General features: G+C 46.6%; 2 protein-coding genes across 4 annotated transcripts in view; one reads left to right on the plus strand and one right to left on the minus strand.

Annotated features, from left to right (window-relative positions):
- Cyrib (CYFIP related Rac1 interactor B) overlaps window positions 1-19,606 on the minus strand; it is a 95,559-nt gene extending 75,953 nt beyond the window's left edge. For all 3 annotated transcript variants that reach the window (XM_052161492.1, XM_052161493.1, XM_052161495.1), the window contains exon 1: window positions 19,554-19,606. The gene's annotated coding sequence lies outside the window, so the exon portion shown is untranslated. The remainder of the gene's footprint in view (window positions 1-19,553) is intronic.
- LOC127668053 (basic salivary proline-rich protein 4-like) overlaps window positions 19,557-21,769 on the plus strand; it is a 40,944-nt gene continuing 38,731 nt past the window's right edge. Inside the window, exon 1 of the mRNA XM_052161498.1 lies at window positions 19,557-19,606. Within this exon, the coding sequence (XP_052017458.1) occupies window positions 19,575-19,606 (32 nt within the window). The 5' untranslated portion in view covers window positions 19,557-19,574. The remainder of the gene's footprint in view (window positions 19,607-21,769) is intronic.

The raw sequence follows: 21,769 nt of genomic DNA on the forward strand, positions 1-21,769 counted from the left end.
GGATTGTGTAGCCTGGTCAGGCTCAATACCTGCTCCAGGACTTACATAAATTCAACCCCTTGCAGTGTCAATTTCTCCAACAATGTCTAACAGTCTCCTTTCCTTCCTGATAACTTCCTGATTCCTGCCACTGTACCCTGCATTTCCAGGCAAGCCCATAGGACAAGGGAGTACATACCAGAGTTCGGAGCCCTAGCGTACCAGTGAACTGGGGCCATTCATTCAGTATCTCCAACTGGCCAATGGGGATGAGAATCTACTGTATAGGAAGAGACTTTCTGTCCCCAAAGAGTTCCTTACTAACTGTTAGTGCTGTGGCAGCCATCTCAGCTTTTGTTGTTCTGCTTTCTGAGAATGAATTATGACCACATAAATTCCCTCAGTTATAATTGCTGGGTCAAAGAATCTAAATGGTCTTTAAGCTACATTGTCCAGTTTCCTTACAGCCCAAGATGTGTGACCACGAGGAGAGCATCTCCTCTGCTCGCCTTCCCACCTCTCCGACAGTCAGGGATTGGGCTCATTGCCCCACACAGTACTCTTGTGCAGCACTGGCTAACGGCACAGCCAAAGTCACCTCAACATTCTGGATGCAGCCAGGTCAGATTCAAAACCTGCTCAATAATCTCTCCCTTCCTCTTCCCAGGATAAGCAAACAGGGACTCTTCAAGGCCAGAGGCTCCTTCCAAACATCTCCCTCCACAGCCTGGGCTTCCAAGCAAAGACTCCACAGTCCCCCAATGGATGAGGAACCCATGAATATTTGATGAGAGCAGACAGTGAGGCCTGGGGTAGGACTGGAAGGTCATTTCACACTGGAAGAAGACATCAGAACAACCATTTCAAAAGAACCAGAGACAAAGTCACCCTATTCAACCCAAGACCTTCCTGCTAGTTAACCATACCTTAGCCAGCCCCCTGAAGCCCATGAAGTCCTCCTGACCAAGCTCCCCTTATGTTAAAAGGTCTGTATATGAGTCCCAGTTGCATTTCCAAATGGAACACATTTCTCACAGATGAGGTGTTGAAGGCTCTTTTTCCAGCCCTCTTAGTGAACTTCATCAAGGAAAAAGGACCCCTCTGTCCTGCACCGCACATCTACTTTCTCTTCTTGTGGTTGGGTCTCAGCTCTCGGTGGCAAAGATTCTTGCCAGACTCCTTCCCTAAAGATGAACACCTACTTTCCTTCATTCACCTTCAGAGCACTTAGCTTTCATAAACTGTCCTTTTTAATGCTTCTTAGCTTAAAAAGAGGAAGAAAAGAAGAGGAGGAGGAGGAACAGGAAGAGGAAGTGGGCTCTGTCACACTGGTGCTACCATGCGCATTGCACTTCTTGCTACAATACCCAACTACTAGAAGATTCCCCACACATATAAGGCATGATTGAACAGAGGGCCAGGCAGCAACTGAGATGCTGTGGACCTCTATGCCATTTTTTTTCTCACTTTGAGTAATATGTTGACTGAAGCAAAGATTTGAAAATACATATGAGCCAAAAGAAAAATATATAAATACTCATGATCCAACCACCCCACAACATATGTATACCCTTCCAAATGTTATTATGTATCTATATAAAGATAGTATATTTTTGTAAGAATGGCTCATATCTGATTACTAATCTGCTGTGTTCTACCGCAGAGCACATCTTAGCTACCCCTCCTCAATGGGCGTACTAAAGTTACACCACTGTTAGAGGCTATATACTAGTTCACCATATAGACACAGCATGAAATAAGTAACCAGTTGAGTGTGAGGTGAGGTAACAGAGGGCTTTCTTCAATGTCCAGGAAAGCAAAAGGCCTTATCACCGCACCCGCCTCTTGACGGGCTCCCCACTTCCTCCCCATGTTTGTATTGCTTAGCTGCTGTATTCCCACACAGCTGTACTCCTGACCGCCCATTCACCACCTGGAGCTATCAGCAGCCCCATCACCCAAAGAGGCAAACTGTTGGTAACTGGAAGAGCTGAAATTTGAGGGGACGACGGCTCAGAGTTTGCCATGGACATCTGCGGCTAAGACAGTTACGGGCATGGCAAGCACTGGCTCATGCCAAGATTTTAATTGGAGAAAAGAAGGAAGGAACTTCTGTCCACACTGTCGTTTCCCCTCTAAGCCTATCCCGCGGCAAAGCTTTTCCCAGGAGGGGTGGGCAGGCACAGGGGCTGCCGACGCGCACGCAGTCTGAAATCCAAAGCCCTCTGCTCCAGCTGCAGACTTGGTGGCTGCCGGAAAATTCCAGAGGCTCGCTCAGGATGCGCGGCCCTTTGCCACAAACACAGCTTTCAGCCCAGGGTGCGATCCAGCAGCACAAAGGACTGCTCACTGGGCCTTTCAGCCCTGACAGTCACATGCCCTCCATAAGCAAGGACACAGGCTTGGGGTGGTGTCACCTTTAGGAAGGATGACATGAGATCTGGGACAGCACCAGAGCAATGGGAAGGGAAGGTGTCTGGGCAGGTCGTTCATTTCCGAGCCTCACTCCACTGTCACTCCACCCCTAATCGCTGCTGTCACATCCTCGCACCTTCAGAGTGCACCCTCCTAAGCTCTGGGCTGGTGAGACGGCTTGGAGGGAAAGAACAACTTTGACAACCTGAGTTCTATTCCTGGGATTCCCACGGCAGAAAGTGAGACCCAAGTCCTCAAAAGTGGTCTTCTGACCTCCACAAGTACTATATTGTACTTATATGGGTGCACGCGCAATGTAAAAAATAGAATAAAAATAAAACATAACGTTCCCTATCAACAAAGAAAATCCCTTGCTGTAGCCAAGGCCACCACACACACACACACACTCATAAGAGAGAGACAGAGACAGAGAAAGAGAGAATGTGTGTGTGTGTGTGTGTGTGTGTGTTTGTGTGTGTGACAGGACCACTGCCACCTGATCCTGCTGCTGCTGTCTGCACACAGAGCAACTGACACCATTTCACACTCAGGCCTTCCAGCACCATCCTGAGGATTCTACTTCTGCTCAGCTTTAGATGAAGAAACTCAGGAACAAAGAGATCATCCATCTGCAGGAAGGCCCGCCTTCCTCACCCTCTCCTTTGCTTTCCGCTAGAATTAGCCAAATTCCTCAGTGTCCAGGCTCCATTTCTAACCTAACCTTTACCCGAATAATAATCACCATGCTACTGTGATGACTGGGAAAAAATAACAAGAACAAACTGGAGTGTCAATATTCAAGTTGTCTTTCAGCCTTTGCGAAAAGAACAGCAGTTACACACAGTCAAAACCCAACCGTGCTTAAATGCCTGCGACTCCTTCCCCGGAGGAGACCTATCCACGCTGCAGGCAGGTGGGACTGTATCTTCTGCCTGTGAGCCAGAACAAATCCTTCCTTCTCAGCCAGGTCTTTTGTCAAAGGCAAAAAGTAACTAAAACCGACGGTTTCTGACATTCCTACGTTCGTGTTCAGACTTGGAAGGCCATCGACACAGGCTCCGAGTCAGTCAGGCCTCGGCCAGGCCTGAATGTTTTGCTCACCTGAAAAAGAGAAGGACGTGTAGACACTTGCTGCCAGAGACACGGGCACAGTACCTGGCAGATGGAAGGACTCAGTCAATAATGGCCTTCCCTTTGTTTCATTATTTGTAGGCATACTATTTTCACTCAGGAGGCACCCGTATAAAGTGCTCATTGCAGGATTATTCACAGAAATAAAAATAAACTTTGGAGGGAAGTGGCACAATAGGGTCCTAAGAGAAACTTTATGAAAACTATCTTAACTCCTCGGTCTTGGGCAAAGGCATTTCTTTTCCTTGAAACTGCTTGCTCATCTCTGACTAAAGGGTTTGTCCTCCGTGACTCATGCATTCTCTGTACATGACACTCCAAATACACTACAGTGTGCTGACAGCAAATATATGGTCGCTAAGTACACAGTAACATGAGAAGATACGTTGTGATTCTTCTTCGGACATCCTGTTTTCTCCACACGTTGGCACCTCCTGAGAAAGCACACAGTATCTTCCGACTCTCTTCAAGAACTAGACCGAGATCTATAACGCCTGCTTTGTTCTGGTTTGCCCCGTAAAACAATGCCTAGCACTTAGTAGGAGTTCATTTTGGGGCTAGAGAGACAGATCAGAGGTTAAGGGCGGCTCACTGCTTTTGCAGAGGACCCCGGTTAAGTTCCTGTCATCCACATAGAGGATTTCAACTGTCCAGAACTTCAGTTCCGAGGGATCCACTGCCCCTTCTTCTGACCTCTACGGCAAATATGTAGTACATGTGAGGCAAAACACTCACACAAAATATCTTTTTTTTTTTAATCTTTCAATTTTTAAAAAAGCTTTATGGGATCAGGAGGTGGGAAAGTATCTTCCTTACCGAAGGGCTTGCCTAGCACTTAACAAGCCTTGGTTTCAGTCCCCAGACCACTAAACTGGGCATGGTGATGAACGCTAATCTATCCCTACCACTTAGGAGATAGAGACAGGAAGAGTATCAGAAGCTGAAGGTCACCCTAGCTATTATAAACTGAGTCCAAGGCCAACCTGAATTACCTGAGACCTTAACTCAAAGCAAAAACAAAATGTATGTCTATTAAGTGAAAAGAATAAAGTCCAAAATCCCATATATCATAGGATGCTATTTGTACGCACACTATCTGTCCTGATCTGTAGGGAAATCGTGGTAGGAAGGACCAGAGAAGTTAAAATTCAGTGATAACAGGGTGGGAGGAGGGACGAATCCTCTATGTCTTGAAAGGCCTGTTGTTCAAAGGATGGCAACTGGAATGAGAGGGCTGTAAACAGGACAAACACAGACGTGGCCAAGGGATATGGAAAGAGCGGGAAGGAAGCCCGCGGCATTGACGGCATTGACGGGAGCCAGCAGCACAGAGAAGCCTCGTGGCTGGCAATCTATTAACGGAAGCAGGATCACAGGGGAAGAAAGAAAAGTCAGCAATATGGCACCACTGAAGAAAAGCCGACTTACCTGGAAGTTTTAATTACGAGTTAATATCTATTAAACCATTCCCGGATGCACACCACCCCTCCCCCAGCCCCCATTAATCGCCTCGGTCAATTGAAGCTTCAGCGATGACTCTATGCACAAACATGCACTTGGGGCTGTCACGTGCTTAGTGACCTACTGTTGTAGTTGCAATTGATTAGAGTCCCACAGTGAGGAGAAGCTCGCTGATAAGTTGCAGATATTTCTTTAAACATGTAGTCAACACATTGTAGCCGGTGCCACACACTGCCAGTGGGACACCCAGAGCTGCATGAAGTCAGTCCCCTTCCCTTCCAGGGATGAAAGATACCACTTGTCTTGAGTACAGGGCCTTGCAACTGACAAATGATAAAGATAAAACGCCCTGTCAACTTAAGAAGTGGGGATTGTTTCAACAATTCAGGGGAGGAAGGAGATGTCCGGAGAAGGCCTTGTCCTAAGATTCCTTAAGTCACAACCATGTTGATTGTCAGTGGAACCTTGATGCTCCCTCTGATACCTCTTGGCACTTAGGACCACATGTTGCCTTTAGCACCTCCAGCCCCCACCTGCCTGCCTGGGCTCTTTGCCACTCCCGGCAATTCCCCACGTTGAGCAAACCAGGCCAGATCCCTTACTGTACGTGCTGTCAAAGCCTGGCTGCTTATTCACAGCCTCTTCCTACTGTGATGGTATGGCGGTTTCTTGAACACTGGGAGCTTCCTGTAGGCCCAGGCTATCCCATCTGGCTAACCTGGTACTCCTGAGCTAGCACTGACTCTGGTGTAATCTCTGACAAAAAGCATGTACCTAGCACACAGCTACAGCCAGCCAGTCGGGGGCATATGTGGCCAACAGTGCTGACTTACCCAGTCTGGGGGCTAATGTCACTCCAGCCCTTCCACAGAGAGCTCATTTAAGGGCCATGGAGGAAGTTGAATAGCACTCACAAGTAGCCTACGTGATTAAGTCATTAGCTCTAGACACTCCATATGAAATTCATAACTTTAAAACAGCATAACAGGAAAAGTCATACATGAGCTAAAAGTATAAATGAACTTAGCTTCTCACAGTTACTTTTTCAAGTTAGAGATACTGCATAAGGAGGGGGGATATCAATATGGTCTATGTCACAAAGATGTACAACTGGCTTAGCCAGGTCCCTCTCTGAAACTCAGGTACAGCTTTCACGTTAGAGCACAGACACCAAGAGACTGCACCCCCTTCTCAGCTGCAAAGGAGAACAATACCTTTAACCTAAGCCCTAGGCCTGCCTTGACCCCTGAATTCGGAGAAAAGGCTGGTGTGTCCGTTTCTGTGCTTAACATTTTCATGTAATAGGTCACTAGTTTTGTGCGCACCCATGTCTTAGTTTCCTGTCCTCTTGCTGTGATAAAATGCACTGACAAAACAAACTTAGGGCGGGTAAAAGGTTTTATTTCAGCTCATAGTTCCAGGTTACCCTCCATCAAGCAGGGAAGTCAAAGTTGCAGGAACTGGAGAGGGATGGTCGCATTACATCCACAGGAAAGAGCAGAGAGACAAGTTAATGCACGCTTGCCTGTGCTAAGCTTGCATTTCCCACTCTAACACAATTCAGGATCTTCTGCCTAGGGAGTGGTGGACCCTGCCTAGGGAGTGGTGGACCCTGCCTAGGGAGTGGTGGACCCTGCCTAGGGAATGGTGCTGCTCACAAAGGGTGGGCCTTCCCTCCTTAGGTAATAAAGTCAAGATAATCATTTATACACACCACCACAAGCCAACTTGACCTAGACAATCTAGACAACACTTCACTGAGACTCTTTAACCAGGTGATTTTAGAATGTATCAATGTTGACAGAACTAACCCCTGCAGCCTACTGGCATTCCAACGAACTACCTAATTTATGAAGGCAAGAACTTTGAAAATCATCTTTAATATTTTACATTTTAAAAAACTGAGGAGCCAGGGTGAGAAGAAACTTGTCTACTTTGTTATAAGCAGTGCAATCCAAATCACCCACCCCACCAGACCTGACATCTTGGTCATGGAGCTCACAGATGCTTATGTCTACACTGCCAGAGAACAACTGAGTTCATGATCAAAGCTCAGTCTGACTGCCCGAGGCATGAAGAGTCCTGCTTTGGTTTTTGTTTTTTTGTTTTTTGTTTTTTTTTTTGTTTGTTTTTTTTAATAATTACTAATAAAGCAATGTTTAACCCTTGGTTTGGTATGTGGTGTGATTTTTCAGGACAAATGGGGGAGGGCCCATGAAATCTTTTTTTTTTTTTTTTTTGGATTTGGTTTTTTTCGAGACAGGGTTTTTCTGTATAGCCCTAGCTGTCCTGTAACTCACTCTGTAGACCAGACTGGCCTCGAACTCAGAAATCCGCCTGCCTCTGCCTCCCAGAGTGCTGGGATTACAGGCATGCGCCACCACCGCCCGGCTCCAAGAAATCGTTTTTAATCTATGCCTTCATCACACAAATGCCTTCCAACACTGAAAGACAAAAAATAAGTTCAGAGATGTGTTTGTTGTTTGTTGGAAACCACAAGGAGAAATGCCCATTTGATGGACTTTTCCACGGTGGTGGGGAACACTGCAGTGCCTGATGTAGTTCGGAGCTGGCTGCAGAGCTCCTGTCAGTGCCATCCTGCTGCTGTGCCTTTCTCCCCCAGGAACACCTTCCCTAGCACTTTCCCACGGCTCCGCAGACCATCAAGACTTAGGTCAGAACTCTATGCATGCTGGATAAGCATGGATCCTTCTCCACTTTCCGGTAACCCGCAGACCCATTTGTGCCTCCCATGCCTCTGGGAGGCATAAAACACACTAGCGACAGTATGAGGTTTACAGATCACCAAGACATGCATTGAGAAAAGTGCTGCAAAAACACAAGACAAGGTTTTATTAATTGATTTAATCTGGTTTCTTGAGACATACGCAGTGGTTTCCACAAATGAATCAACCAGACTAAGATTAATAGCCTGGTTTACTGTGCTCTTTTCTCCTCCCAAGCCACAAGTCAAAATAAACTCACCCTCAATGCACAGCTTCGCAAAATACGGTCTTGAATATTGACTCCTCAATCCAATGTGGTTATTAAAAGGATGGCTGTATCCACCAGGATGTCGACAGGTTATGCTGTGGTAACCACAACAGAAACCTCAATCTCAGACTCGAGATGACCGCAGTGGTCTCTCGGGCTGAATGAGATGAGGGCAGCAGCCTCCTCCGTGGCCTTTACCTGCCAATCAGTCAACTCCTCAGACATCAGTCAGAAGACAGCACCCCTCCCTTCCTCTCCATATGTCAGCCAGTAAATGACCATTACAATTGTCACTGTGACAATTCCCACTCCATTGAGAATGATCCCCAGGTCATAATCATGGTATAGCTATCACACAGCCCTGCTGCAGAACCTGTCTGCAACTGCAATCAGCTGAAGCGCTAATAACTACTGACTCTGGCTGGGGAGACGGCTCAGTGAGGAACGTGCTTGCCGTACAAGGATAAGAACCAGACAGAATACACACACAGCTTGGCCATCAACCCCAGTCTCTAGGAACTGCAGTTATAACAAAGTCAAGTCAGGTTCTGCTGTGGGGAGTCAATCCGAATGACCCCTAATGAGAGCCATCAAGGTGGGTCTCCAGCTAGGGTCAACAAGTCTCAACGACCTTGCTGAAGGACCAAATGTCTACCTGACATTCGTCCCTAAGCCCAACCACAGGCATCTGGTGCCCTATTTTACTTCACACTTTTTCTAGGTCCCACAAAACCATCCTGCCATGTTCAGAGTCATCAGACGTGTAAAATTACAAGGATGAGAATGGATGGGCATGAATCTAGGGAGAGGAGGCCCACCAACGGCTCTTTATTAGGAAAGGAGTCTGTGCGTCAAATTCCTCTTTGTCCGTGACCCAGAACAGTAAGCAGAAAATCTCGTAAGGGAAACACAGGTAGGTAAAGCCCCATTCAGTAATAATCCGGGAGTGGCAAAACAGACTCAAGAACTCAAAAAAAAGGAGGCAGCACCTAGGTTACTGTTGGAGTTTTTGTCAGCTTAACACCAACTCCAACATACCTCAAGAAGGAATCTCAGCTGAGAAATTGCCTCGTTCAGACCGGCCAATGCCAGAATTTCTCAACCTGTGCAACGTGACCCCTCTGGGAGTCTAATGAGCTTTGCACGGGGGTCGCATAATTATCAGATATTTACATTACGATTCATAACAGTAGCAAAATTACAGTTATGAAGTAGCAACAACAATAATTTTATGGGGTTCAACCTGAGGAACTGTATTAAAGAGTCGCAGCATTAGGAAGGTTGAGAACCACTAGCCTATGGATATGTCTATGAAGTATTCTCTTAATTGATAGTCAAAGTAAGAAGGCCCAGTCCACAAGGAGCCACATCGCCCACAGGCAGGCAGGCCTAGGCTGTCTTAAGAAAACGTACCTGAGCAACCCAGGGAAAGTAAGGCAGTGAGCAAGATTCGTCTTCAGTCAGTTCCTACCTGTCCCGCCTTGGCTTTCCTTGCTTACGGATTACAAGCAGTGAGCCAGCCAAACAAACCCTTTCCTCCCCTCAACTTGCTTTTGGTCTTGTACAAGAGAAATCAAACTAGGACATTTACAAAAACCTCATTTGTCAGGTAGCCACCACCTACCATTTGGGTCTCCACTTTCCTTTCATTTCTGTTAAGATAAATGTGTTTCCTGAGGTACAAGAGAGATAAGGGGGCCTCTGAAGAAGCAGGTGCCCTTTCACCTGGCCACTGTGTTCAGGGCAAGCATGCTCTGCGCAGAGCAAGGCACGCTGGTATCCTGCAACAGCACAAAGTGATTTCAGCCAATCAGCTTCCTGCGCTGGGGGGGGGGGGGGGATGCTGTCTCTGCAGTATCTGGAGCAAACCAGAAGGCCTGACTTGTTTGCCTTTGCCTTGGCAGTTTAATTTAGGACTCCCACTAGCTTTATGTAAACTCTTTGCCAACATGAAAAGACATTCTGCATTGTTGGAGGCACAGTTAACTTGGGGCCCAAGGGAAGGAGGCATTGTATAGATTACATAATGGCTGCTCTATTGCTTAAGAAAACAAATGGAAGCCTCAGGCAGGGAAGTTAAAAGGAAGAGAAAAGCCATTTTTGTAAAAGCATCTGAGGCTCTATCTTCTGAATCACTGTGAGTCCACAATGGCTCCGCTTTTCTTGGGGGCTCATTCAATTATCTGTTCCTTCCCGGAACCTGGGAAATGAGGTTTCCTCCCATCCACAGTTGCCTAGCCAAAAAAAAAAAAAAAAAAAAAAAAAAAAGGCAGGATTCTCCTAATAAAAGCTGGAAATGAAAAGTGCTAACTATGCCCACGGCCCTGCTTACTGTGAAGAATCATTAGGGAACCCTTTTTAGGGCCTCTATTAAGAGTCTATTTTCTCTACAAACTATCCCAAAGGGAAATAGAGTGGAATCACAGACCAGACACATCTGGCTGCCTTGCTAGTACTGGAAGGCCAGCAGTACCCTACCTTCCCGATGCTGGTTTCCCTCATCTATAAAATGGAAATAACTGCCCATTGGGAAGAGATATGATGCGAGTGACAGAGAAAATGTACAAAATGGTAAGCTTTCAAAGATCAAAGCAAACCACCAATGTGGACTCCTTAGGAGAATTTACCATGAGAAGAGGCAGAGCGTGGCCTGGCCCATCTTTTGTTTCCATACTCACACAGAAAGCACTTGGAGACTGTCACTGCCTCTAGGTCACATCTCTGCCACAGATCCCCCACCAGGAGCCACACACTCCTGTCTTCAATTCTAAAGGTGGGTTCTGGGCAGTCTGAGACAACACTGTCCCTCTCCTCTGCCACCGTGGTTGGTTTGAGTAGTGGGTACAAGTCCTGAGAGGACCCAGCCAGAGAGAAGAGTAGAAATTCTGTTCAAGGATTCTGCAGAGAGATGGTCCCTCTTTCTCCTAAGCTGCTGGAAAGGACAGGAACCTGAGAATGAAGCCAGGAGACAGATGTGCAGAGCCCAAAGCATCGCCAAGAGAGAAAGGCAGGGCCCTGATGACAGTGTGCCTGAAGCCCATTCCACATCCTGCTCCTGTCAATCACTGTGATCACCCTGTCCGCAACTGGGATTTCTGTCAGTTGCAGCTCAGCGCACCCCACCTGAGGATCCATCCAGGATGACTCACTGAAAGGATGGGTGGGAATACCAGTGCATGTCCATTGATCCAACTCAGATTCAGACTCTCTCAGAGGAGAACACAAACAGGTCTTGGTCACCCTGGAACTTGGGCTTAACAGCTTTTCAATACAGAGCCCCTCAAACAAGTATTCCCCCCCCCCCCCCAGTAAATAAATGGAAAGAAAGAATGAAACTACCTGGAGTTTCAGAAGCATTTAAGGCCCCCGGCTCTACCTGGAGCATTAAAAGAAGCCCCAGGTGTAGAGAAACACTTGGGCCTGGGATCAAGCTCTGAGCACAGCCAAGGCCCCAGCTCCCTGTTCTGCACTGTGGGGTAATTATACTCGTCTCCCTAGGATTGAAGAAGCCGTGTCAAGGAACAGGCGAGGCCATACCCACAGAGTGTGATTTCCCTTCCTTTCTGCAGTTGACCTTGTTGTTGTTGTCCATGGCTCTACTCTGAGATTGTGAAACCAGGGTCATCATATGTGCATAATGGTGGGCTTCACAGCTCCAGGAAAGTGGGAAGAGGAAAGTGGGAAGGTGGCTAACCTCAAGCCTCCTCCCACCATACACACCCATTCCTATTAGGAGCCGCAGCTCACGAGAGTATGTGTATACACTAAACAAGGTCTCCCAGCTTTCCGGATGGACTGTCTGCCTACTAACCAGGAGTCCCGGGCTGGTTAGTGTGGCCGTCAACCTCACAGCCTTGCGTTCCTAGAGGGTTGGCTAACAAGAAGAAAGGATGCAGAACTCTAAAGAAATGAGGACTTCCCTCATTCACTGACACACCCCCGCTCCCACCAAGCACCAATGAAGTCATTCCTGAGTATTTGATCAAGTACCTGAATGAGTGGATAACACAGCAAACAATGAGATCAAGATTCTAGGATTAGATCCTGAAGAAACCCTGATGAACATGGTGTAGCCTGCCAGGCAGACAGCAGCCAAGCCAAAGACCTAGAAACCAGGTCTGTGAGCCTGGCAGAAGACAGAACTCTGAACCCCGTCCCGGCTGCCCCCCCCCCCCCCCCCCCCCAGTGCCCATGCCTCAGCAATTCTGAGACACAGTCTCTTTCTCTGACAAAAACAAATTATAAGGAGTAAATAAAACCTTGGTATGGTGGTGTACACCTGAAATCCCAGCACTCAAGAGGCTAAGGTTGGAGGACTTCGGAGAATCCAAAGGCTATACAACCAAACAATCTCAAAATAAACAAACATATAAACACCAAAGGCAATGTAACTTAGGAAGAAGACTGAAAGGCATAAAGGCATAACAAGATATTAGTACAATTAGTCTGAGATAGTAAAGCTAATAAGACTTTGAGAATGTGTGTGTGTGTGTGTGTGTGTGTGTGCGCGCGCACACACACACATGCACGCCTGTGGAGGTCAGAGAACAAGTTGCAAAACTTGGTTCACTCCTTCTACATGTGTGTCGGAGGGATCGAACTCAGACCATCAGGCTTGGCACCAAGCGCCTTTAACCACTAAGTCACCCGGCTGCTCAGCAAAAAAATTGATAATTTTTTCTAATAAAAACTAAAGTGAGGCAAGAACAAAGTGTCCATCCAGCACCTAGGACACAGAGCCGGGACCCATCTGTTGCTCCTGCCCTGTCAGTGCCCTTCACACACCTAGAAACAGCTATCGCGTGCCTGTCTTTCTCGTGTCTCTTGTTAAATATTTCAGTTAATTTAATGGCTAGACTTCAAAGCAGGATCCCTCTTCTTTACAAAGCTCCATCTGTTAACCCACGGCAAGCGCTGTACAACCAGCCCTCGCGCCCGCTCTCCTCTGCTCATTCCTCTGTTCATTCACTCATCCAGTAACACTAAAAACCTGCCTCGCTGGACTTCCTCTGCTCTTCCCTATCCACCCTTCAGAAACAGTTCCCAGACTGCCTCAGGGAAGGAGCCCCTCGCCTTAGTCTCTGTCCCTGTGACCCAGGAAGCATTCAGAGACCGGCCCACCTTCTCCAGTGGGTAGGCGATGGTCCTAGACTGGCGAATCAAATTACAGAGTACACTTAGCAACAGGGACTGTTTTAGGCATATGCTGCACATTAGCCAGAGGGACTGTAAGGTCGATTCTGTGACTTCCAGCTGGATTATTAGGAAGGTGACCTTTCTAAACCTGTTAGAACCACTAACTGCTAAACGATGCCCCAATCTGGAACAGAAATGGGTCTCATCCAGAGACCAGAAACTGCCCAGACTTGGCAAGATTTTAGGCTTCCATTTCTTGATGCCTTAAAGCCCATCTTTTCAAGTAAAGAAACAAATCTCCTTTCTAAGACAGCTCAAACTGCAGTTGTCTGGAGATGGAAAGAATCCCAACCCGAGAGGTCTAAGTTCCTGAGAGCACAGGAAGCAGGTGGACCATGTCACCTTTCTAGACTCACAGTCATGGAGGTGGCCACCCTGCATGCTGTGCAGAGTCAGTAAGATTACAATCAAGTTAGCAACACAAGCCTGAAAGGGGCATCAGGAAAGAATCTCCCAGGGCAACAGTATTTAAACCAACTCTCCATCTGCACTCAGGCAATGAAGACAGAATGCTCGTCTGAGGGAGTCAGGTATCACGGCCGATTCACACCCATCTTCCAGTAAACTGAAGCCCCGCAACCCAGCTTGCCTAGGACGCAGGCAAGGGGCTGCCAAGAACTTCATGGAACCCTGAGCCCCCAAAACTGAAAATGCGTAGCCAAATGGACTATCACTGGGAACCTGTGGCAGAGGCTGTGATACTCTTAATGTCATCTCCACTGTTCGCTGAAGTTGCTGTGTCCGTCTCCTGACTCTCTGAGCTGGCGGCCATCTTTGTTGCCTCACCTAATTGGGTTACTGTTCACCAAACCACAGACAGTGTCATAAAGGCCTTTTAAGATGTACACTTATTTCCACTCAGGGCACTTATTTCCAAACTGTAACCAGGGAACGCCAAGAGGAGAAACCTCTGGTTCTATAAACCAGCTCATGAGTTCGACATGTGGGACATGTGGCCGGCCACAGCAACAGCAGCCACAATGGAAGCTCCTCCGGGAACATCTCTTCCGCTAAGAAAGGCCATAAATGTTCTTTGTCAGGGAACAGAAGCCAGTGTCTTTGGGGCCTTTGATGATCCGCCCTGGACAGGCGGTGGGCGGATCAAATAAGTCTAAAAAAAGGATGACACAGCGGGACAAGTTCTCACCTTTGTTGCTCACTAAACACATCAGGGATTCGTTTGTTCCAGAAACAGAGTTCTGACTTTCCAGAGCAAACAGACTTCAAGTTGAGACAATTAATAATGACAGAATACCTCCAAGTAACCCAGTGGGTGGAGGGCGCCAGGGATGAACAGCAGGTGGCTAGCGGGGAAGCTCAAGGTACATTCTGAACCCCTCGGATAGCTAAGCAGTGCCTGTATAAATATTTTTTATATCCCTAACAGCATATTATCTAATAGCAACATGTAACCAACATGGTGGTATAAGGACTTGTCAGGCACACGAGGATCACCACCGGTTCTGGACTGTTCTGGGATACACAACAATGTATAAATTAACCTGGGATATAAAACGAGACTGCCTATAAATAATAATACTTTTAAAACTTCAAATGCACATCAAAGGACATGGAGTCTGGTGTCACCTACCCACACAGATTTCTGGCTATATTCTAAGCAGAGTCAAGCAAGTATCCGGATTATGTATGACAAAAATATGGGAAAATATCCATGTTCCCCTTTTTTCCATATATATGAATGCCTACTTCTATGAATATTGCTTGTCTTGCAACTCAAAACTAAATCCTGACTACCTCATAAGTTGTTGGTCAGCAAAGCCCTCAAAGAATCCAGGCTCTAGCATCTCCTTTTGCTGGCCTACTGAAAATAGACTGTAAGAGCCCATTCCTGAAGACACCACACACCTTGGTTACAAGACAGAGAGAAATCAAGCTGGAACTGAGAGCAAGCTTCCTTCCTATTCTCTAGCTGGTGTGATGATGAAAGGAACTGTGTAGGTTACTAGTAAAGAAGGGTATCTGGGCAGTGGGGGACACAGCCTTTTAATCCCAGCACTTGGGAGGCAGAGGTGGGTGAATTTCTGAGACCAGCCTGGTTTCCAGAGTGAGTTCCAGGACAGCCTGGGCAATATAGAGAAACCCTGTCTTGAAACCTATCCCCTCCCCCCCCAAAAGAAGGGTATTGCTCCACTGTGAACCCTACAAACCAAGATATGCAATAGTGGCACAATTGTCATAGGGCACCCAACTGTTCTATGACTGGATTTGAGGCCCCACCACACAAGATGGAGTTCATACCTGATAGTGTAAATGCCATCAAAAACCCATAGTTGGGGAGGTCATAAACCCTGGGAGGATGAGGACTTGGCCCTAGTATTTAGCTCTGCATATGGTGTCCAAGTGTGAGGACTATGCCATGCCTCTGCCCGCATTCACAAACAGCTGCTTTCCTGTTAGGTTTTTAAGTACAAGGGAAGAAAGAAGGGCAGAGCTCCGCTGCTGTCCCATTGTCTCTTCTTGCCCCTATGAATCACCCGTGACGTTACTACTTCCTGGAAATTCCGCTCCTAGGTGCACAACCCAGAATCAGAGCTTAAAATAGCACGAACGTGCGAGTCAGTGACATGCTGAAGCCAGCTCATGTAGTTTCAGGAGACCTGACCCTGTTCACAGCTTCTCAACTCCAAGTTTAGAGACATCGGATTGCTAGCCTGAAGCTGGTCATTACTGGAATATTTACAGCCCACAGAAAGCTGCAAACACGGGGCTAGTGGATGACTCACTGGTAAAGAACGCTGGCTGCTCTTTCAGAGGACCTGGGTTCGATTTGTCAGCATCCACATGATTGGCTAACAACCATCAGTAACCCCAGGTCCAGAGGATTTGACACCCTCTTCTGGCCCCCATGGGTGCTACATGGTGTACAGACAGACATGCAGGCGAACTGCCCATACACATATAAAGTAAAACTTAAAAAGAAATCTTATAAAGAAATCACCAAATGTTACAAATCAGCTTTTCTTCCCTTTCCCCAGGGAGACTGCTGTAACCATTTATCAGCGCATCACTATATACTACATTGCAAACAGAGGGTCTGCCACCCTTCCCAGCATGCTTTACCCATGATGCTTGTGTGCTCACAAATTCTTAGATCTCAAAGACTACAGGAAATCTCAAAAGGCATTGAATTCTCATGTTTCCTAGTGTGTTTCTCCTTTAGTCCCACCGTGCGGTGAAAAGAACCGGCCTCTGTGTCTCTTTGCTATTCTTTCATATTTAGATCCCTTTGCCACTTGGTGATTATTCTTAATTCTTGCTGGGGTCAAATCCCAGCTCTGTCCTTACCAGTGCAAGTGTACAAACCCTGAAAACAGGATTTAACTGCATTAGCTGTGTTTCTTTTTTCATCTATAAAATTGAGATGATAACTGTTCACAACACAGAGGTCAAGGGGTCATGGGGAGCCCAGCTCCAATGAACACATCGACAGCACTGGCTCAGGCCATGCTGCAAAATGGCGGGTGAGGAGGCATAACACTTGAAAGTCAGAGTACCAGGAAGTCTACTATGTGACTCTTAGAACTGCTGAATAAGACCCGAACAACAATATCAACAGACATGTTAACATAGAAGGGGGGAAATCTCATGGCAACCCAATGCCAAGACAGAGAACTACAGGGCACTAATGTCTGCTGGATGGAGAATTAGCCCCTCCCAGGTTTGAGTCCCAGATTGGTTATCCAATACAAGCGGTCAGCCCTGAAACCATATACACAGGAAAAATAAAAATGGACTCAGCAGGTTATATCTATGTATTTGTCTGTATGTTTATAACAGGAATGAACAAAAAGAGGCTATCAAGTTGAGAGTAGGGAGGGTATCAGAAGGGCTGATGGGAGGAAATGATGTCATTATATTTTCATTAGAAATGTAAAATAAACAAATAAAAATACAGATGGCCATAATGATGCCCCCTCACAATTTGTTCTGACGATTAAGTGAGTTGAGCCAAGAACGCGGAACAGTGTCTGGCACACACTTAATGAGGGTTAATACTGTACGGCAGTTCGCTTGTTCTCCACAACTACTCACTCCTTAAACCCTTCCGTTAGATGTCACATAAAAGGACTCTGATTTCATTTCGTTTTGGCTGGTTTACAGATCTTTTTTCCCCTTGCTTTACTTTTCTATGTCATAGTCCTCAATCATTTTAAACATACTATTTCTTGGTTTTATTGAATGGTTAAATGTGCCAGCATCTTGGAATGGCTTGTCCTGAGTAGCCTATAGTGTCTAACTGTGACTTCTGCAGAGGTAGTATTTTCCTTTTTATGTGAAGCCTGTCGGGAATGCACTGACAAAATATCCTGTAGGGGCTGGGTTTGTGTTTGTAGTATGGGTACTGAAACTTGGTTCATGTCAGGTTGAAGGGCATCATGTTATAATGTCATGACATTATATTACTATATAAATAGAGATTCGATGTGTGTGTGTGTGTGTGTGTGTGTGTGTGTAGTACAGTGCCAAGTTTTTATTTCTTGTGGCTAACACTCGTTCAACTCATGATAAACTTGCAGACAGTGATGTTTTCTAGCCCCGCTGTCATAAAGAAATAAACATTTCCTTTGAGGCTCCTGGATTCTCAGGCTACCTCATCTCAGGCTCACTGCAGAATCGAAACCCCAGTCACTGGAATCTTTGGCTACAAAAGTCACAGCTTGTGCTCACCCATAACCACTGGTTCCCGTGTCTCTCTGAATTTCTGGTTGATTCTAGAATGTTCTGTCACAGACTCCCCAAGATCCAATGCTCTTACTTCCACCAACTCCACATTTGTACTGGGAAGTATCTGTGCAAATCAGTTTGGTGTATCTTCTCAGCAAAAACTTCCAGGTCACTGAACCCAATACAATCACCCATTCGTGCTTCAGTCCTACTGACATTACAATTCTAGCTTATGGGCTGTCCACCAAGCTTGGTAAATAATGGTACTTTGCACACAAGCCTTGTGATCAGAGCTCAGTCCCTAGAACCCACATAAAGGAAAATGGAGAGAACGGGCTCCAAATGCTCATGATACTGTCCCCTTCCCACTCAATTACAAATGTAAGATTTCTATAAAATGCATCTCACTCCAGGTTTAGCATCTAACATCAGAATGTAATATAAAAACCGAAATCTCCAAAGTGGTTCGAAAATCCCATATGGCCTCCCAGTGAAGCCTGGCCGACTCTCTTTTCTGACACACAACATCATCTTTCTTTCAGCACTGGACTGAATGTCTTAAGCTGAGCACCATATGGAAGAGATGGTTTGGATATAGGGGGCATGCTGTGTGATAATTACAGTCTATCGATATAGGAGACACTTGAAGGCATGAGATGCTCAAAATTTAAAAGGTGCTGAGAACAAAGACTAACAGAAAGAATAGCGGATTCTCCTATTACTCTCCTCTCCATACTGTCCAAGACAGAGGCCCGCTGGGGAAAATGACATGACTACCTATGCTGCTTAAGGTGTTTTTGCCTTCAGTGTGTTTTGTTGACGAACTATGTTCACATCTGTGTAAGCTGAAAACACAGACATGATAAAGTACTGATTAATCAGGCAATTCTAGGGAGATTCCTAGCATGATGGGAATACTGATTTGGGGCAGTTAACTTGGGTAGGATATTAAACATCTACCCAGTTTTTGTAAAGAATAAGATTTGTGTTTAACTGTAGACATAACTCCATTAAAAAAATCAAAACCATTAAAGCACGCCGGAGCAGAGGCTGCCGTGGCCACTGTGCTGAGGACTCCACACAGCACCAAAGCCTTACCACAAAGCTGGCCAGCCATGGGGGATGTGGTGAGGAAACCAAGAGGAAAGGAAGACAGAAAAAGTACGCCCCCGCCAGCCAGGGGGCACTTGAGCTCAAGGAGAATGGTTTTCCCCATCCTCAGAGGGTGCCAAAAATTAAGCTGGTTAACAGCACCGGCTTGTAAGCCAGGTGTGAATACTGACTCTGCTTTCGATAACAGAATGACTGGGGCCAGGTCCTTCCTTCCCATGAACTTGAGCTTTGTAGGGCGACTGTGAGAGCTGACTTGAGTAATGTCTACACACAGTCTACGTCTCAGAAATCTTTACTGCTACCATTACCTATGACAGGAAGCGTGCAAAATCACCTCGCCTCCAAAAATCAGTTATTTAAACAATCTGATTCAATAGCTTACAGATCCTCAACATTCATAGGCTGAAGGAGATGATGCATTTATGTGTTGTCACTTCCATGGGGTGGGGACGCTTCTATTGAAGTGAAAGTCACATCAGGGCCCCTGCCGCCCACTCGGTTGTTGCTTCAGAGTCAGAGTGAGCAGTACAGGGTCTAGAGCCAGGTGGCTAGGGTCCTATGCCAGCTCTGTTACGTACCAATGCGGTAGTCTTGAACCGATGACTCAGATCCCCGGCCTCGGTGTCTTCTCCTGTAAGAAGAGTGACACAATGAATACACAAGCTACCACAGCACGCTGAAAGCCACGAGGAACTCCTGGCCTGGACTATCACTTCTTCCCTTCAGATACTAGTAACATGGTCTGAGAAGAAGACTTGCACAGACCATGCCAAAGCACCCCAACTTTTGACATGGTACCATGGGGTTGTCATCTACAAAGACCATGCTTAAGAACTATCCAAGTGCTGGGCATAGTGGCACACACCTTTGATCCCACTACTTGGGAAACAGAGGCAGGAGGATTTCTCATGATTTCAGAGCCAACCTGGTTTCCATAATGAGTTCCAGGAAAGACATAATTTGGGGCTCTGTTTTTGGTTGGTTGGTTTTGTGCCCTGTCTCAAAAAAACTAAACAAGGAGAAAAGACAAACTTATGCGATCAAGTTGCAAAAACAAACATCACACTGATTTCTCATGTTTGGACTGAAGAGATCCAGTCAATGGTTAAGAGTGCTTACTGTTCTCACAGAAGACTAGGGTTCAATGCCTATCACCCACATCAGGCAATTTACAAGCAACTGTCACTCAAGTTCTAGGGAATCTGACACCCTCTTTTGGTCTCAACAAGTACCTTCACATATGTGATACATAGAAACTCATGCAGGTACACTCCTTGTACTGGCTGGTTTTGTGTGTCAACTTGACACAGGCTGGAGTTATCACAGAGAAAGGAGCTTTAGTTGGGGAAGTGCCTCCATGAGATCCAGCTGTGGGGCATTTTCTCAGTTAGTGATCAAGTGGGGAGGGCCTCTTGTGGGTGGTACCACCTTTGGGCTGGTGCTCTTGGGTTCTATAAGAGAGCAGGCTGAGCAAGCCAGGGGAAGCAAGCCAGTAAGGAACATCCCTCCATGGCCTCTGCATCAGCTCCTGCTTCCTGACCTGCTTGAGTTCTAGTCCTGACTTCCTTTAGTGATGAACTGCAACGTGGAAGTGTAAGCTCAATAAACCCTTTCCTCCCCAACTTGCTTCTTGGTCATGATGTTTGTGCAGGAATAGAAACCCTGACTAAGACACTCCTTTCGTCTCAGTGTTCAAAATGCAGAGGCAAGTGGATCTCTGTGAGTTCAAGGACAGCCACTTCTACTCAGTGAGCTCCTGGCCATCAAGAACCAGAGTGAGACCCTGTCTCAGCAAAACAAGTAAATGAAATAAGACAGTTTACAACATTGTATTGGGCTACATTAAAAACGGCCCTTACAGCATGAGTCCACGGGTCACAGGTTAGACACACAGCAGCAATGTTTCTCAAATCTTTCTCTCAGTGCTGAAAATAACAGTAGCCATCACAAGAGGAGGAGGGGAGGGGGGAGGGAAGGGGGGACAGGAGAGATGGGGATGGGGAAGGAGGAGCTGACTCTGAGTTGTAATTTGCCAGCAGTTGCACAGGAAGTACAAAGCCCCAAACATCTGTAACCAAGGACCACTCAGGCTGGGCTCCACAGTCTCAGTAGTAGAGGGTAGGGTGGAACCACGCTGTCCTCTAAGGTTCCAAGTTCTAAGATAGAGGGTCCAGGAATTCTGGGTAGCTACAGAAGCCCTAGTCCCAGGGGGGAAAAAAGTGTTCAGCTCAATTTGACTGTGAACTGATCTCAGCCATTCTGTCTCTGAACCATTTCCTGTTTGGGGTTTCTGTTCTGCACAGAGAAGAAAGCACGCACAGTGCCCTCGAGTGAGTTCTCACTCTTGGAAACATCTCTCAGAGCAGAGGCTTATGATCAAAGAGAGTTCTCAGAAAGCCAGGGGTCAACAGTGTCCCCCTTAACACGTGACCAGCACTCAGCTTGAGATGGAGGCAGAAGTGCGTCTAGACACACTCACTGCCAGGTGGAGTGGAACAGAGTGAGTGCCCTTGTCTAAGATCAGATCTTCAGCTGCCTGGGAGTTTTCACTTAGCTTTTCATTGAGTTCTGAAAATACCGGAAGCCACTTAACCCGCTTCATTTTATTCACAAAAGGTGTGGGGCTGGGCCTCATTGTCTCAGGAGGCCACTGTCTGCCGCCACCCTGTGTGCTCTGCCAGCTCTGACTCTGTGCACAGGGCAAGTGCCTTCCCCTTGTTCTTGCTAAATGCTTTAACATTCTCTTTTAAACTCATCACAAATGCTTAAAGTCTAAGCCAAGCTCACAGCTATA

Source organism: Apodemus sylvaticus, chromosome 17 (assembly GCF_947179515.1).
Source record: "Apodemus sylvaticus chromosome 17, mApoSyl1.1, whole genome shotgun sequence".
NCBI lineage: Eukaryota > Metazoa > Chordata > Mammalia > Rodentia > Muridae > Apodemus > Apodemus sylvaticus.